This window comes from Elaeis guineensis, chromosome 6 (genome assembly GCF_000442705.2).
Source record: "Elaeis guineensis isolate ETL-2024a chromosome 6, EG11, whole genome shotgun sequence".
Classification (NCBI taxonomy): Eukaryota; Viridiplantae; Streptophyta; class Magnoliopsida; order Arecales; family Arecaceae; genus Elaeis; species Elaeis guineensis.
The window spans coordinates 10679626-10698640 of NC_025998.2; the positions used below are offsets into that span (position 1 = coordinate 10679626).

The window sequence follows — 19015 nt, forward strand, 5'->3', positions numbered from 1 at the left end:
CCAGGCCGACGGCGCCTGCGTCCACCATCGGTAAGACTATTTACTATTTTTTTGGTGGTTTCTTGGGCCATGGGGGGGCCGGTGGAGATGGGGCTGGGCCTAGCCGACGGGGATGGGGTCAGGCCAAGCCAGCGGGGATGGAGATGGGGCCGGGGCCTGGGATGGGGTCGGGTCAGGCCGGGCCGACGACGCCTGCATCTGCCGCTGGTAAGACTATTTACTTTTTTTTTGGTGGTTTCTCGGGCCATTGGGGGGCCGATGGGGATGGGGTCGAGCCGGCAGGGATGGGGATGGGGATGGAGCCGGGCCGACGGGGATGGGTCGGGCCAGGCTGGCGGTGCGGGCCGAGCCGACGGCACGGGCTGGGGCCTACGGGGATGGGGAGATGCATATTATTTGATTAATTATATTTATTACATATTATTTTTTAGTATTACTATTGAAATTATTTAATTATTTAATTAATTTTTTTACTAACACAATGTACATTGCTGTTACTTATTACAATTTAATTATTTTATGTATTATTTTATATGCTGCTGAAATTATAAATATAAAAAATATTTTTATTTAGAGAAAACTCTATTAAAATTTTTGATGAAGAAATTTTAATACGAAGTTATTCTTTTTTGATAAATTAAAAATCTATCTTCGAATGCATGTTCAAAGATGATAGTTAAATTGCATTGAGCCGTAGATTTTCGTTCAAGAGTTGATCTTCATCGAGATCGACTTTTGAAAGTCTTGTATTCAAACTTTTTGAAAAAATAATAATATTATTATTATTTATAGTTGATATTTCATTTCATTATGTAGTATTTAGTAGTTATCTGTTCATTGTTCTCTGGGTATATGATTGATAGGGTGTGTAGGCACCATATTCACATCGTATACTTGGAGAATCATGGGAAGATGCTGCCAAAATTTTTACAAAAATGAGACGAAATATCCACTAATAAAAAAAATAAGATTATTACTTTTTTTAAAGGGATAGGGCCACACCTGTTAGTAATGATTTGAAATGGATAGGATTTACATGAAGAGGAAGCTTTTCAGTTAGAAGAACAAATATTAGTCGAGCTTTTGGTTGATGAAGAACTTGTAACGACACCTTTGAATAGGACTGATCTGTCGTCCAATGAAGTTGAAGCTGATTTTGTATTTAAACTTGATGAGTCGGAGGACGACGATCAGTTCATAAATGACGATGAGATAGAAGATGATACATATATCGATTATTGTGATTCAGAGGAGGATCTACATATCGAAGAAGATACAAATATTAAGGAGTAGATCTATATTCTTCATTCAATCTTCTCTTGCAATAATGGTATGCAATATAATTATGTTCATTAGAATGTTATTTGATTTCTATTATTATTATTCAATATTATATTTATTTATATGTCAATTATTGCAGATATGGCACCAGGAGACAGATGACGACGTTCGCATTCACAGTCTACCTCAAAAGTCGAGGTGCCTTCACCGATCTCTGTTGCCGCACGGGCTCCACTGTCAGAGAGTTCTGCACTGGCACGTCCCAGTGAGATATGAAGTGGGTCCGAGTGAGATAGATCCAAGTGGTATTATTATACTTTTTATATAATAAAATTTTATTCTTTTATTTGGATCATATAATGATTAATTTATTATTATTTTAGATCAATTTTCATCAGTAGTGAGGCGAGGGCGAGGTCCATCGAAGAATCTCACTCTAGAGCGTTGGAGATGCGAGCATCCGGGACAGCGTCTCTGGATCGAGATACCAGCCGGCTACACCAAACCCATTAGGAGATCGTGCGAGCCATGACAGACTAAGCTGGGCATCATATGCCGCAGTTATGCCCCCGTAACGCTCTTCGATTGGCATCACGTTCTACCAGCTCAGAAAGAAATTTTCTACACCCACTTACAGGTAAAATCAATTATATTGTGAATATTTAATTTGCATAGTATTCTTCTAATATTTATTATTGGCAGGGTGTATTCGACATCGTTGATTTTGAAGAGGATCGTGTGAGACGAGCCGTGGACACTCATCTGTCATTGCGTTTTAAGGATTAACGCCATCATATGCATCAGCATTGGTACTGTGTGGTGCAGGATCATCGGGAGGAGGCGGCGCGGCAGCAGCCCTACGACAGCATCACTATGGACGACTGGACTGCCATATGCCGGCATTACGAGGATCCGACATATCAGGTTACATATTTAAACTTTTTTTTTTTAGAGTTTAATGACTAAATCATTTATTCTTAAATTAAATTTGTTATCTACTAATTTGACTGGTAATTTTACAGAGACGATGTGCCCAGAATGTTGCGAATCGGGTGAGACAGATCTTGCTGCATTGTGGGGGTTCGAGATCGTTTGCTCGTCATATGAAGCACATGATAGATAATTTTAATTTTTAATTAGCATATAATTCTTTAGTTATTTAAAATTTTTTTAATTAATTCTCAAATTACAAAGAGATGCTGAAAGTGACGAGCTTCCTCTTAGGATCGATATCTACGAGCGGACCCACCAGCGACGGTCAGGAGAGTAGACGATGGGGAGTCAGGAGCTCTTTGTAAGTTTTTTTAATTATTTTTTTATTCACAATCTGATTTTTATTATAAAATTAAAATAACTATAACTTTAATTTTCAGGACCGTATGACAGACATGAGATCGCAGCCACCTCTGAGGGCTCGACTGCACTTACAGATGATGAGATCTGTGATCGGATGCTCGGTACGAGATCCTGTTATATTATGGATCTAAAGTATAGGATCACTGCTCCCTCATCCTCACGCTTATCTAGGGCTGACATCCATTCTACGTGCAAAGCTCGGCTGACGGAGGTGCAGAGGCAGGTTGTCGAAGATCGATAGCAGACTGCCATGGATCGACAGCAGGCTGAGTAACGAGCTCAAGAGTTGGCTGCACGCATCGACGAGTATCAGCAGCTCCAGATCCAAATGATGGAGCGGAGGGCGCAGATGGAGCAGACGATACAGCTGATGAGGCAACAGCAGGCCGGTCCGATCTTCATCATCGATCCGAGCTCCGTCGAGCGCTCCCCTTCCCCAGCTCGTTCTCCAGATGCTGATATTTGATGGCTTATTCATGTAATTTTTTTATTTCAAATTTTATAATTTTAATTTAATATAATAAAATAATAAAATTTATTTATCAATTTATTGTGTAAATTTTTTATCTTAATTTTTTTAATTTATAAAAAATATTATACATATAAATAAAAAATATATATTCATAAATTATTTTTTAAAAAATATGATTAAATTATTAGCGATGAAATTATTTTCGATGAAAGATTCATCGTCAAAAATATTTTACTAACACAATTTAATTTTTCAATAAATAATTATTAGCGATGTAAATTTTATCGAAAATTATCTTATTTACGACATAATATTTTCATCACTAATACTATTTAATTTTATTTTTTTTATTTTTTATTAAATTAATAGCGACGAAATATTTTCATTGTAAAAAAATTTTTTGTGACATAAAATTTTCGTTACTAAAACTTTTAAAATTAATAGCGACGAAAATATTTTCATCGCTACTAATTTTTTATTTATTAGCGATGGTATTGTTCGTCGTAAATACTTTTTTTTACGATTAAAATTTTTTATCTTTAATTTTTTATCAATAAAAATATTCATCACAAATATCTTTTTTAGCGATGAAATTTTTTTTTCATCGTAAAATATTATCAACGACGCGATTATTTACGACGAATAATTAGTGATGAATATTTCATCGCTAATAATTATTAACGATGAAATAGATCATTAGTGATGAAAAGTTTTCGTCGCTAATAATCTGTTTTGTTATAGTGATAAATTCTAGATGAAAGAAATCACCAAATACCACTATCAAATAACTAATTTATTATATAAAAATATTAAATCTAATTAATTGATAAAATATATTTTTAAAAATTTTAAAACCAAATCGATCCAATAGCAGTATACAGAGTCAAATCCATTGGTCATACAAATTTTGTTCTAATAGGTGGCATCTTATAGGCTTGCAAGTCTTGGTTTGTCAAAAAAAGGCTGTCAGGCTAGTCAATAAGTAACGTACCTATAAGAATGTGACTATAAAATTTGTAGCATTGTTCCAGCTAATTTTTCAATAAAAATATTATAATTTCCATGCCGGGAATAATTGTTATAATGATAGTAGTGATTATTGTTTCTGGACAATGTTATGTTCATTTGGCATAAAAAAATCACTACTATTTATATTTTTATTTGTTTTCAAGATGGTACACAATGGAGAAATAATAGTGTTATTTATCCAAAACATATATTAAAGAAATCACTTAAAATTTATATTTTCATCCAATGCAAAAATTTAAATCATTGATAAATATTTTAGGCAAACATTATAAATGCTAATTTTCTAAATTTTTATTATTAATATATATATATAGCATGATAAATCCACTATAAAACTATTAAAATAATTTTTGCAGCTTTACAAAGGTCATTATTTTATATATTAATTCTGTTAACTAATCAATTGATTCCAAAAACATAAATCAATGAAGAGAGAATTAACAATACATGTCAATAAAAAATACATTAGATTTGACATCCTCTCCTCATATGGGATCAAAGAATCATGTACATGGAGGGATAATCAAGTCAAGAATTAAATAAAAATATTTCTGCACTCATGATCTCCAACAATATAAGTTATGATAGCTTGTTAATTAATCAATTGACTCCAAAACACGTGGTGACAAAGAAAGGTCAATTAGATGCACCATACTTGGAAGGTTCAATTGCTGAGAAAAAAAAAAATGTAGCCTCCCTAAACACAAACGTACTCTGACTGACAAAAATTTAAAAGGAAAAAACAAATACAATTCTTATACATATTTGTTTAGAAACGGCCAAACAGGTCCGACCTCAATGTGGAGCGTTCCCATTGGTCCGATCATGGTCCCCCAAAGTTTCCCTCCAGCAGCAGGAAACGGGGCGAACGTGGCGGGGAATCTGGGATCAACGTGGTATATTCCTGCGTCAAAAATTGTGTTCTATCTTACCGCCATGTACGGGATCCCAAGACGCAATTCCTTAGTTGTTTAAATGTCTCCGGACCCAACAACAGCACCAAATTCTTCACCGTTCTGACGTGTCATCGGTAGTTTTCTAGCTGGACCACGCCCAGCTAGACCAGCGCACATCGTGGAGCCGTGCACGGTGGATAACGCGCAATCGGGAATTCGTGAAATACAAGGGTTGATGTGGCGTGTTATCCACCGTGGGATACACTATTTCGCGCCAACCTCGGGAATTGCTCTAGTCTTGTCGTGACGTATGGCATGATGCGACCTTATGGTGCCATTTGGGTCTAATAGAATTGCTCCTCAAAAGTTTGAGAGAGGCCAATTTTTTTTTCTATAAATAACGAGGGAAGTGGGGTGCTCCCACCGAGCTCTTGGCCAACGCTTCTTCTTTCTGTCTTCACTCTCCTTTACTACTACATCTCTCACGGGCTTCACCTTCTCTTTTTTCCCATCCAAAATACCAAAGGAGGAGAAATCTAGGGTTCCAGAGCCATCGCGTGGATTCCTGGCCCTTTCCTGTCTCCATCGAAAGGCGAGAGCTTTCGTTTGCTTCTCGTGCCCTCCATCGGATTCTGAAAGGGATATCCTTTTTGGTTTGTGACTTCTAATTTTTAGTCGTGCGTTTGGATATATATTGGAATATTAGTTAGTGAGAGAGAGATTTGGAGTGATAGTGAGACTGAGGAGTGGGGAGGGAAGGGAGAGATGTCTCGGAACGCGGTGGAGAAGCTGGCCTCCATTGATGCGCAGCTGAGGCTTCTGGCGCCGCGGAAGGTGTCGGAAGATGATAAGCTGGTCGAATATGATGCGCTCCTCTTGGATCGGTTTCTTGATATTCTCCAGGATTTGCATGGCGAGGATATCAGGGAAACGGTAGTGGATTTCTGCCCCTTTTTTTTTCTTCCTGGTGATTTCTGTTTGTTTTCTTGATATCTGTGGACTGGAAATTTGGTAAAAATCTGGACTTGATCAGAACTCATATTGCCACTGTCAAAAGTGGGTAGTATGCAGCAGGACTTCGGGTGATTTAACTACATGTTTGTTTGTTGATGAACCATTTTTGGGAGAAAGCTCATCTCAAATTTCGATGTTTATTTGGAATTATTTACGCACTTTTTTAGATGAATGATTGATCGAATATCTTAAGAATCGAAGTTTTTGGTAGATGATTTAACTCATATTGCCACTGTCAAAAGTGGGTAGTATGCAGCAGGACTTCGGGTGATTTAACTCACATGTTTGTTTGTTGATGAACCATTTTTGGGAGAAAGCTCATCTCAAATTTCGATGTTTATTTGGAATTATTTACGCACTTTTTTAGATGAATGATTGATCGAATATCTCAAGAATCGAAGTTTTTGGTAGATGATTTATATCAACTTATTTACATTGATCTAAACTTTGTCTGATGTTAGAACATAGATGGGAATTAGAGAACCATGGATGCCAATTTCAACATGCTGACTTGGAGTCTCAGGGGCACAGCAGGGTGATCCTTGTAGAATGGCACGCACGCTACATGGAGTAGATCGATCATGCCAGCCCAAGATCCAAAACAACCACCAAACAATATATATATATATATATATATACATATATATATATATACATATATACATATATATATATACATATATACCTATATATATATATATATACATATATACATATATATATATATATATATTTATATATTTATATTTATATTTGTGGAGAATAGCAAAAAAAAATTTGTGAAAGAACAAAAAATTAGGAGAGAAAAAATAATTTATTTAAAGAAAAATAGAGACCAAAACCTTACAAAAGCACCTCACAAAAAAGTCTCCACGCACAAAAAATCTCTCCTCTCTCTCTTTCTTCCCACCCACTTCTCTACAGGTTCCACATGTTCCGCACAGTTTTTCCACACACAAAGGGGATACCAAAGGTCCATAGACATCATATGGGTGGGAGTTTAACTCCTACTTGAAGTCACAAACCAAAGATCTACTAGAACACAAATTATAACAACCTTTAAAAGGAAATAATTGAATAGAATAATACTAACGATAAAGTCTTATTTCAAATAGGACATATAAAAAATAGAGTTCTAGTTGGACACGCAATGATTCTCAACAATCCTTGCTATTATCAATTGATGCTTTAGTATTCTTTAGTACAAGACGAGAAGCTCAATTGTGTTGTTATTTCTGTTTTTTCCAAGGAGAACGTTTTTTTTTTTTTTTTCAACCGATCAATCTAGAGTTTGTGCTTATGTTGTTTTCTTTAATGGCTCACTTTGCTCTTTTAGTCGATGTTAGTACAGTAGATGGTAGGGTAGACTTCTTCTATACTGGGAGTTGAGATCAACCAATGGCTTGCTTTACATCGACAGGTCCAAGAGTGTTATGAGCTATCCGGCGAGTATGAAGGGAAGCATGATCCTAGGAAGCTGGATGAGCTGGGGGATGTGCTGACAAGTTTGGATCCAGGTGACTCCATCGTGGTCACCAAGTCATTCTCACACATGCTTAACTTGGCCAACTTGGCTGAGGAGGTCCAGATTGCCTACCGTAGGAGAATCAAGCTGAAAAAGGGATATTTTGCTGATGAAAATTGTGCAACTACTGAATCAGACATTGAAGAGACCCTTAAAAGGCTCGTGGTGCAGCTGAAGAAGTCCCCAGCAGAGGTCTTTGATGCTTTGAAGAACCAGACAGTTGATCTGGTTTTGACTGCACACCCGACTCAGTCAGTCAGGAGATCACTGCTCCAAAAGCATGCAAGGTTTGTGGCCAATTCCCAGAATTGTTTCTGTGGGCTGGATTAGTAAACTAATATGCTATAATTTTTTATTCACATTTGATTAGTCAGCTTAACCATACATGCATTCTAGCTTTTTTTATCTTTTGTTGGATAAACTTATTTTACCCTTAGTCCTTACCAATCTCTTCTTGGGGGCAATCTTCTTCACATGCTTCTAGATGAAACAATTTGCACATCATTTTTGAGACAGAAAAAACAATTGCATATCATTTTTGAACCTTTGCTTTTGTTGTTCAGGATAAGGAATTGTTTGGCACAATTGTATGCGAAGGATATTACTCCTGATGACAAGCAGGAGCTTGATGAGGCTCTTCAGAGGGAGGTAATTTGATTAGTGTGTACATTATGTCTTGGCTTTTACCTCACAAATATTTTGTTTTGGAATACTATGTCTTTTTGCCTCTAGCTTGAAGATATCATTCCAGTTTCATGTCCTATTTTTATCTGGAGGTTGCAAATCAATTTTACTAATCACCTCTGAATCTAAAGGCCAATCAGCATTATTCACGAGGTTTATAGCTTGTATAACATAATTATCTGCCAACATTCAAGCCCTACATGTTTAAACCTAACATGAAAAGATTTATGATGCACAAAGTTAAGTTAGTATTTCTGAAGAAACTTGTGAGGTCATTTAATAAGAGTTAGCTAAATTATAGTAATTTTATTATATTAATTTAATTATACTAACTTAAATGATTCAGTTTGAACCTGGTATGAGACTGCTTGAGTTTTGACTCTTTGGCTTATAAATTGTCCATCAAAATTGAACACCATTTCATATGTCAAACCTATTATTGTCAGTCATTATCTAGCCTTTCTGTATTTGGTAAAATGACTTTGATGATCATTGGACAGCAAATTGATGCACTGTTCTCTACATTCTTCAGTTTAATTCCTTTGTGAAATGAATATGTTGGAAGTTCAATTCTATCAGTGGACACCTCCAGTGAAAGAGAAGAAAAAAGATCTCAAAAGTTGAATTCATAATTAAAAACTGGGAAAAGAATACAGCATAAAAGGAGTGATAATTATAAAAACTACTGATGAATTTTACAAAAAAAAAAAAAGTAATTTTTAGTAATATGGAATGAGATGTAGATTATCACATGTCCATGGTCATTACAGACTAAATAGCATGCTAATAGAACAACTCAGAATTATAGGAGAGATAAAAGTAAGCTATGAGAAAATTCTTAAAAACCAAAAGCATTTTGAAGTATGAGGTATGAACAAAATGTTGACACTGTTTATTTATTTTGTTGAGTGATTCAGACAGTTGGTGTTTGCTCATAGGCTTATTTTATTGTGTTAATATATGTCAGTGGACCAGAATAGTTGATTGACAGGCCACTTGTATATAGCTGTCTTGTTCAAATTTTCTGTTTGACTGTGTTTCTTTACCATACTTTTGGCACTCTGGATGTGGGTTTAGTTTGTCTTCTTTATTGAGTGCAAATCTTGTTTCTAAAGCTGTTCATCATTTTGGCAAGTTTGAGAACAGTTCAATGGAGATGCATTGCCTTTTACTGCTCCTGGGATGTGTTTTATTGAGATAACCATCTACTAATGATAAAAGCAAATGCTATTAAACTAGTGAGATTCCATCATAGAATTCTTAGCATTTTAGCAGATGCTTAGGATGTTAATCTTGGCGAGGTTGCTCTCATTCTTCAGTATTAGGGGCTTTGCTCTTTCACCTTACGAAATCTAGATGTGACTTATTTAGATTCTTTGAGGTACATAGGATTCTTACTCCTGTACTTTGCTTAGGGTACTTAGAGCAGCTAATATCAAGCATATAAGAAACTGTTAGAACTTCTAAAAATTGCTATCCTTGGAAGTGTATATGATCTAAGTATCTAACCATGTACATCTCTTGCCTGTGAGATCATTCTTTCACTGCATATTACCATCTCATCATGAGCAATCATGCACCCTAGTTTCTGTTTGCTTTCTTTTTTTTTTTTTTAATGTTTCTTCAGAAATAGTTGCTTTAGGATCATTGGCACTTTCAAGGCACAAGGAGTTCCAATGTTGGAAACAGGAAGGCAGATAATGCAGCATAGTTAGTCTTAATGCCCGATGTATTATATCTATATACTAACAGGCCTCTCTGGCTTCCTTAACTAGACACATCCCTGTTGTTTCTCCAGCCTTTTATTCATTGCAGTACTGAGAAAATATTTGTTTAGTTTATCATGTAGTCCCTTGCTTTAGTTGAAGCATCATCTTTTCAAACATTACTAAATTTCTGGTCTATCTATCCATCCTTTTACTTCATTTAGCATAAAAAATACATTTGTAAATTATCTTTTAGCCATCAACTTCAGTTACAGCATCAACTTTTTAATCATTATTACTTTAGATGCATTTTGATCCATTTGGTTGGACTAAATAATAGCCCCTTTTGTCTCAGTAAATCTCTGTGTTATATTTAATAAGGTAATACAGTCAAAGTTGTTGATAGTGGGACTGTTCTCAAAATATATTAGTTAGGTTCCTATTTGTGAAGTTAAATTATGGCCTTATAGTTCGATATTCTCAGTTACTGTCACCACACAGATTCCTTATGTTTTTATGATGCAGATTATGCTTCTGAATAAAGAAAACCGTGACCTTTTGGCTATCCATTATGACTTCCAGCCATATAAATTACATGCTAAATGCAAATTATATGAAAGCCAATGTTCTCAACATATTGGACACATCAAAACCACTTCATAATAAAAAGCAAAATTTCTGGATACTAAAATTCAATTGAGTCTAATCATTTCCAATAATGGCTAGAAAGTAGGCATACCAAGAAGAAGCATACTTCACAGACTATGAAAATCAGCAAATGCTTTTGCCATCATTGACCTTTTAGTGGACCATTGTCTTGTCTGGAAATGTTTCTTTTTAATTTTATAACTTCTTGAAACTCAGCTTGTTTACCCTGTTTAATATGCTTGCTTGTTTTGCTTATTTGTTTGGTACTATTTTTGCAGATTCAAGCTGCCTTTAGAACAGATGAGATACGAAGAACTCCTCCCACTCCTCAAGATGAAATGCGGGCTGGAATGAGCTATTTTCATGAGACAATATGGAAAGGTGTCCCAAAGTTCTTACGTCGGGTTGATACAGCTCTGAAAAACATTGGAATAAATGAACGTGTGCCTTATAATGCCCCTCTTATTCAGTTTTCTTCTTGGATGGGTGGGGATCGTGATGGTATGATACATCTTCAAAAAAGTTTTTCCTAACTTTACCATGTTATTTCTAAGTGCCTTGATTAGATTATCTAACAATAAAGGTGTGTAATTATTTCACAAAAACAAGTGATTCTCTCCAGGAAGAGGGGAACTGAATTTAGAAAATATTTTTTTGTATATTTTTCATTATATCAATCATCTAAGATAGGGGAAATTTTTATTTAGTTTTTCCATGTCATATCAAACTGATGGCTGTGTGCTATGTAATATAGGAAATCCTAGAGTGACTCCAGAAGTAACAAGGGATGTATGCTTGTTGGCTCGAATGATGGCTGCAAATCTGTACTATTCCCAAATAGAAGATCTAATGTTTGAGGTATCATTTTTTTTCACTCATGTTATACAACTTTTTTGTATTTTATATTGTCATTGATTTGTCATAAAGAAACTTATGCATGATAGGCTTCTTTCACCATCGTATTTTCCTGCAGCTTTCTATGTGGCGCTGCAATGATGAACTCCGAATACAGGCGGATGAGCTGCACCGCTCCTCCAAAAAAGATGCTGCAAAACATTATATAGGTCTGTAAATAAATTTTCTCTGTGAAATTTAAGGTACATTCTAGCATATCATGCATACCATTATTATTGTGAATAGAATAGTTTTGCTAGGAAAAATGTCCTGGACTAATTCATGTTGGATTTGTGGGTCAATTTCCTTGTATTTTCTGGAAATTTGGCATACTTTACTCTGACGCACAAAATTTACTCCTCAAATTTGTTAGTTGTAGGTGTCTTGAGCATTATAATCTGTTGTTGCTTATTTTATTTTCTAACATCCTCTAATTTGCTTCAACCATCTTATGCATATACAGCCATTTTTTTTTTGGCATAATGTGCATTATTCATTTAATGTATTTGTCTTAAATTTTCCCTTGCATCTTGCATGATATTTGTGGTTCTCTAACAATTAAGAAGCAAAAACTTGCTTTGCAGTCCCTACTCAAGACTCAGTTATCCATTTCTACTCATTGATCCTCTATGTTGTAGGGTTCTAAACTCCACTGAGAGTCCAATTCCTTTTCATAGAACTGAGATATTGACATGCTTGTGAAATCTTATAGGGATCTATTACCCTCTTTGCATCCTTTAAGCATCCTTGCTTACTACTGCAGGTACTTCTTTCTCACGCCTGGCAACTTTTTATTGCCTGGAAGGTTTATGTGGATTATCTATTGCCTAATCTTTTCCTAAGGTCCTAGTAGCATGTTGTGGTCACAATCATGAAGAACAGAAGCATTATCCTTGTCTGCTGTGCCAACGAACTATTGGAAGCAAATTCTTTATATTAGTATTATGTAGACTACAGCCTATGTAATGGCTGGAAGTTTGCAGAGGTTACATCTTAATGTCTTAGTACAAATGCATCATATTGATGATCTATAATAAATTATAGAGAAGAATCTTTTACATGGTACCCAAGACCCACAAGAAGTTAATGCCCTTGACATATGTGAAAGATCTACTGTGCTTAAGCTAGTCTTTCTTAATGCACACTTGACTAAGAGCCATGTTTCTTCTGCCCTTATTCCATGAAAAGCATGAATTCACACTAACACTAATCTAAGAGAGAGAGCGTCTGTGGCCAAGACCCTCTTTCCTATGGATTTTCTTTAGTTGCTTCCAAACATTTTTTATTACAATTATGGGCCTGACATAGAGTCAAGTGGCAAGTAACAAACATGCAAGTATTGCTATGAATCTTAACATTATTTTGTGCTTTTCTTATATGAAGCTGTGGAGAATAAATCTTAAAGAAGTATAGATGTGGGTTTTCGTAGAATTGCAGACTCCTATTAACAGCTTACAAGATACAACCTCCTAGAGTTTTTTTGGTCATACACCAGAGACGTGATCGGTGATTCTTCTTTGGTGTAGACATGTATAGCGAGAGGGTTATGCATATTCATATCCATTTTGCTACATGCAAATATGTTATGCTGCGCAATAAACATTGATCAAGTGAAAGAAGGCCAGAAAAAGAATGCCGTGTAAACAACAGGACAACGCAGTGTCATACCCACATCTTATGAGGACTTGACACCCAAACATAGGTAAACATCTATATGAAACATTTAAAACCAACAGATGTGCGGCTTGTGCGACACGTCTCAAGGCAAACCTTATGGTAGTCCTCGTTCTGAATACTTCTGCCAACTAAACAAAAAGTAGATACTTCATCACAATTCTGACATGTCAAATACACTGACCAGACCAATGCCAGCCGGTGCATCACTTGATTCATTCTCATTCGATTTACACTACTTAAGTTACATGTTTCAGGAAAACAGTTCACCTCATTTTCTTCTGCTATATGACCATGCCATTACACTGTTATAGGGTTTTTTTTTTTTTTTTGGTACTTTGTAATAATCATTAGTATTGGTATGCTTTAATTGCTTTTCTGATAATCTTGAATGCAGAGTTTTGGAAACAAGTTCCTCCAAATGAGCCTTACCGTGTTATACTTAGTGATGTCAGAGATAAGCTATACAATACACGTGAGCGGTCCCGCCATTTATTGTCGAATGGATATTCAGATATCCCTGAGGAAGCAACTTTCACCAATGTTGAACAGGTAAAATTATTAAATGAAGCACGCTTTAAAAAAGATTCTTTGTTATCTTTTCCCGAGCATATGAGAAACTGGCATCAGATATTCTCTGTCAAAAACTCCTTTTTGTAACATATTGGATCTGGAAAAACTTAATCAAGTAAAACTCAATGTTTGAAAATCATGCTTTAGCCATGTTTAGTATTTTCCGAACTTCACATCCGATAAATTTTCATATATCACTCATTTCCACCAGTGTAGTCATTCATGTGTATGTACTTTTTTTCGTCTATTTGTTCTTGCAGTTCCTGGAGCCTCTTGAGCTATGTTACAGATCTCTCTGTGCTTGTGGTGATAGACCAATTGCTGATGGAAGCCTTCTTGACTTTTTGCGCCAAGTATCGATATTTGGCCTGTCACTTGTGAGACTTGATATCAGGCAAGAATCTGACAGGCACACTGATGTTATTGATGCTATCACCAAGCATCTAGAAATTGGATCATACCGTGAGTGGTCAGAAGAAAAACGCCAGGAATGGCTGTTGTCTGAACTTAATGGAAAGCGTCCATTGTTTGGTCCTGACCTTCCTAAAACTGAGGAAATAGCTGATGTTTTAGATACATTCCACGTAATTGCAGAACTTCCTTCAGACAATTTTGGGGCATATATCATCTCGATGGCAACTGCTCCATCAGATGTCCTGGCTGTTGAGCTGCTGCAGCGTGAGTGCCATGTGAAGAAACCTCTGAGAGTTGTCCCTCTATTTGAGAAACTTGCGGATCTTGAGGCAGCCCCTGCTGCTTTAGCCCGGCTATTTTCAATAGACTGGTACAGGAACCGGATTAATGGTAAACAGGAAGTCATGATTGGATATTCAGATTCAGGGAAAGATGCTGGGCGCCTTTCTGCAGCTTGGCAGTTATACAAAGCTCAGGAAGAGCTTATAAAGGTTGCCAAGCAATATGGAGTGAAATTGACAATGTTCCATGGGCGAGGAGGGACTGTTGGAAGAGGAGGTGGTCCAACTCATCTTGCTATATTATCTCAGCCACCAGACACAATCCATGGATCACTCCGAGTCACGGTTCAAGGTGAAGTTATTGAGCAGTCATTTGGAGAGGAGCATTTGTGCTTCAGAACACTCCAACGATTCACAGCTGCTACTCTTGAACATGGAATGCATCCCCCTATTTCTCCAAAGCCAGAATGGCGTGCACTGATGGATGAGATGGCTGTTGTAGCCACAAGGGAATACCGATCAATTGTATTCGAAGAACCACGTTTCGTTGAATATTTCCGCCTGGTAAGTAATCTTCCTTTCTCATCTTCTATGCAGCTAATGATCTACTCTGGTCAGCATTATGGTGGTAAATTGTACAATGTTTGCTTGAAGATCACTGAGTAATATTTCATTCTTCTGGACACTTGGATTATTGCCACAAACTTTCCACTGATGCGCTAAACCTGATCTTTCATTCTTCTTTTTTCCTTTTTTTTGGTATGATGGATAGAGTAATTCTTTGACTCAAAGGATGTACCAATTTAAGAAAAAGAATGGTGCTACTTTGAGCAACCATTTTATTAGGAAATAGTGATTTGGTGAAATCACGTAGATTCTTTAATTTCTTTCCTAGGTTTCTTTGTGTGCTTCTCCCCTTTCGTTCAATTTTTTTTGCTTGGAAATACAATTTCTTATAGCTCATTACGGGAAACACTTCATAATATTTGCAGGCAACTCCGGAGCTTGAGTATGGTAGGATGAACATTGGCAGTAGGCCATCAAAACGAAAGCCTAGTGGGGGCATAGAATCACTACGTGCAATCCCATGGATCTTTGCATGGACACAGACACGTTTTCATCTTCCAGTATGGCTTGGCTTTGGTGCAGCATTTAAGCATGTCATGGAAAAAGATATCAGGAATCTTCACATGCTTCAGGTGATGTACAACGAGTGGCCATTTTTCAGGGTCACTATTGACTTGGTTGAGATGGTTTTCGCCAAGGGAAATCCTGGCATAGCTGCTTTATATGACAAATTGCTTGTGTCAGAAGAATTATGGCCATTTGGTGACCGACTAAGAGCCAACTACGAAGAAACAAAGCAACTTCTTCTTCAGGTAATTCTCTCTTTCCCATTTACATTTCAATTTATGTTAGATGATAAGGAAGCTAAAGCGTTGTCTGTTGGTTACATGAGATTTTGAGCAGTACATATTGTATCTTAGGCTTTTTTTTTTTTTTTGGTCTAAAGAAGCATTTGTCATTTTAGAAATTTTTCAGGAATTGGGCAATGCATCTTTCTCCTTCCCCATAGTTTAAATAAGTAGGTAGTCGTTGAAAATACCTTGTTCCAGACATAAGAGCGTCATGACTAAGGCAATGACACCATTTTGTGGGATGCTACGATGTGTTTGGGCTGCAAAGCCAGGGCAACTCCATTAAAATGTATGAATTTTATTTTTAGGTTAGTCCTAGTAAGTGACTGGTATACAACTCTTAATATGATGTTCTTCATACGGAATGGTTGTTATCGTGTTTCTAAAGAACAAACATATAGTTTGGATAGGAGCAGAGCTTTCTTGCATAGGAATAATCAACAATAAGACCTACTAAATTTAAGAGAGAAAATCTGTATGATTGCATGGATGATTTTATTCTTCAGGATGTATACGCTGTATACGCCTCTGATTTTTCCATGGGACCTACCGTAGTGCCTTTGGGCTCCTTTAATAAGAGCATGTGCATGCACTCAAGGTTCAGGGTTTCAACTTCGCAGACATAAATTTTTTCCTTTAGTGTGTAATTGCAGTCTAAAATGAATGATTTATATATCCGATCAATGTCTTTTATCTGTCCTTGTGAACTTTATATAGGCCCGTGTAGTTGTAAAGCGTATAGAGCATAAAAATGCTATAGGATCAATTCTATGCTCTTTTGCATGCGGATATATTGTTTGTGTTTGGGGTGCAATCGAGTCCAGCCAAGTAGTTAGAGGCTCAAGCTCGACTTGATTCAAAATATTCAAACTTGAAACTTGACTTGAGATCAATCAAACCTTAATATCCGAGCTCAAACTCAACTCAATAAAAAACAAACAATACTCGAGATCGATTCGATTTGACTTAAATATCAATCGAGCCATACTCAAGCTTGAATTTGAGCCTTGGTTGAAATTAAAAATATATTATATATATGTATTAAAACAAAATTAATATAATAATATATTTTAAACTATTAAATTTATAATATATATACTATAAATAAAATACACACCACCACACACACGCCTACCTACCTACCTATTCATGCTTGACTCGAAAATTGTTTTGAATACTCAAGTTTAGTAACAATCAAGTCAAGCTCGAGCAGCTCACAAGTTGCTCGGCTCATTTGCACTCCTAATTTGTATCACTATCTTTGTGCGAGTACTTGAAAGCAGTCATTTTATATTTTAAAAGAAAACATCTATTGCACCATTGTTTGGAAGATTATTCTATATGAAATACAAATCAAGTGATTGTTATTTTGTTGTTTTTTGAGAGGTCAAAGTAACCTACTTTCTTTGCATATCTCAAAATTATAATATTACATCATTTTTAACATCTGTCATGTTATAAAACAATAGATACATCCTTGATATCAACAATTAAGAAATTGGATCTGGGAGTTACACTACTTGCAATTGCAGCCTGGTCTTTGTTATTTATTTGTGAAGGCTCTTTTGCTACGTTGTTAAATAATCACTGACGAACTAAAAAATAATACTATGAATTTTAACTTAAAATTTTATACAAGTAAAATCCAGGCAGCGTATTACTTGGGTCATGTAACTGTTTATTTTTAATATCCTGGTAAAGTTGCATTATTCGCTGATATGTACTTGTAGTTGTCAAATATCATTAATCACACAATGGTAAGCAAACATGGATTTCTGCAGGTTGCTGGTCACAAAGGTCTCCTCGAAGGGGATCCATACTTGAAACAGAGAATACGCCTGCGTGATGCATATATCACAACTCTGAATGTTTGCCAAGCTTATACCCTGAAGCAGATTAGAGACCCCAGTTACCATGTGAAGGTGAGACCGCATCTGTCAAAGGAGATAATGGAGTCTAGCAAGCCAGCTGCAGAATTGGTGAAGTTAAACCCCACAAGCGAGTATGCCCCTGGGCTGGAGGATACCCTCATTCTGACCATGAAGGGTATAGCTGCTGGCATGCAGAACACTGGCTAAATTGGTTGATTATGTTCCGGAAGAATGTTTTTTTTTTTCCAAACATTCCAAACATATATGTGTGTGTGTTTTACGTTTTGAGATAGACATGTTGCCCTGGAAGTTTTGCATCTATTCTGGAATGGGCAACAAACTCTTTTGGCTTTGGAGTGCTATTATGAATAATGAAATGAAATCATGCAAAGAAAGTTGGAGGCTAAACTAATCTATAAATTGCGTTTATCTTCTGATTGGATGACAAATGAAACCATTAAGCCATGTTAGCGGATGATTCTCGTTGGACAAAAGTTTGAGCACCTTTATAGTCATTTTGTGGGTAGACCCCAGGTTTTGGAGCTAATGTTTATCAGGTTAAGTCAAGTCTGATTTGCTGGGGTTCACTACTTATCTTTGCAGAAGCAATGGATAGATTCAATCACTTTTAGAAAGATCTTGAGAATCTATTATTAAAAATATATTTTTACATCAATTTTAATTCATAATTAATTAAAAATAAAACTTTAAATTGAAATCTTATAAAGGATTTGAACTAGAAATTAGGTGTGCATCGTGGATTAGACCCTCGGGTAAGATCGGCCTAGGATATTATTGATCATGGAAGATGAACTTCTAGATTCAACATTTCAAGAAAGAAGAGAGCAATAGGTGTAGAGTAAGAAAAAGAAAAGCATGTGAAGAGAGAGCGAAGGGTGGGAAGAGAGAGAGAGGAAAATTCTCTTTTTTTTTTTTTTTTTTTTTTCTTCTCTTTATTCTCTCCTTCTTTAGGACATGATTGGCTCGTGAGAAGTAAGCAGAAAAAAGGTAATTCTAAGAAGTGAAGAGAAAAGCAATTTCTAAGAAGTAGAAAGGATTTTTTGTTTAGTTGAAATTTTAAGGGAAGAGAAATGAAAAAATTTTTTTTATGGAAGTCACTTCCTATATTTCATAAGAAGTGGAAATTCATATATCAGATGGGTTTGAGCACTTTCCATCCTATGAAAAGTGGTGGCATTTTTTTTTCCTCAAAATATTCTTTTAAAATCTATGGTTAACATTTTATAAAACATATAGATGGTTAAATGAAATAATGAAT

General features: G+C 36.0%; 1 protein-coding gene across 1 annotated transcript; it reads left to right on the plus strand.

The window, feature by feature from the left end:
- The first annotated feature begins 5464 nt into the window (after positions 1-5464).
- Positions 5465-18144, plus strand: LOC105047390 (phosphoenolpyruvate carboxylase 2). The gene is made up of 10 exons (XM_073259149.1): positions 5465-5967; positions 7469-7860; positions 8137-8221; positions 10890-11112; positions 11366-11469; positions 11585-11675; positions 13577-13731; positions 14013-15011; positions 15440-15826; positions 17647-18144. The coding sequence occupies exons 1-10, from the start codon at positions 5800-5802 to the stop codon at positions 17941-17943; spliced, it is 2901 nt and encodes a 966-aa protein (XP_073115250.1). The 5' UTR covers positions 5465-5799; the 3' UTR covers positions 17944-18144.
- Positions 18145-19015: the final 871 nt, after the last annotated feature.

What these genes read in the sequence shown, in the direction of transcription:
- LOC105047390 (XM_073259149.1), top strand. Translation starts at nt 5,800, where the DNA reads ATGTCTCGGAACGCGGTGGAGAAGCTGGCCTCCATTGATGCGCAGCTG. An exon ending in TAGAAGATCTAATGTTTGAG is followed by an intron (nt 11,470 to 11,584) that starts GTATCATTTTTT and finishes ATTTTCCTGCAG; the next exon opens with CTTTCTATGTGGCGCTGCAA. An exon ending in CTTTCACCAATGTTGAACAG is followed by an intron (nt 13,732 to 14,012) that starts GTAAAATTATTA and finishes TTGTTCTTGCAG; the next exon opens with TTCCTGGAGCCTCTTGAGCT.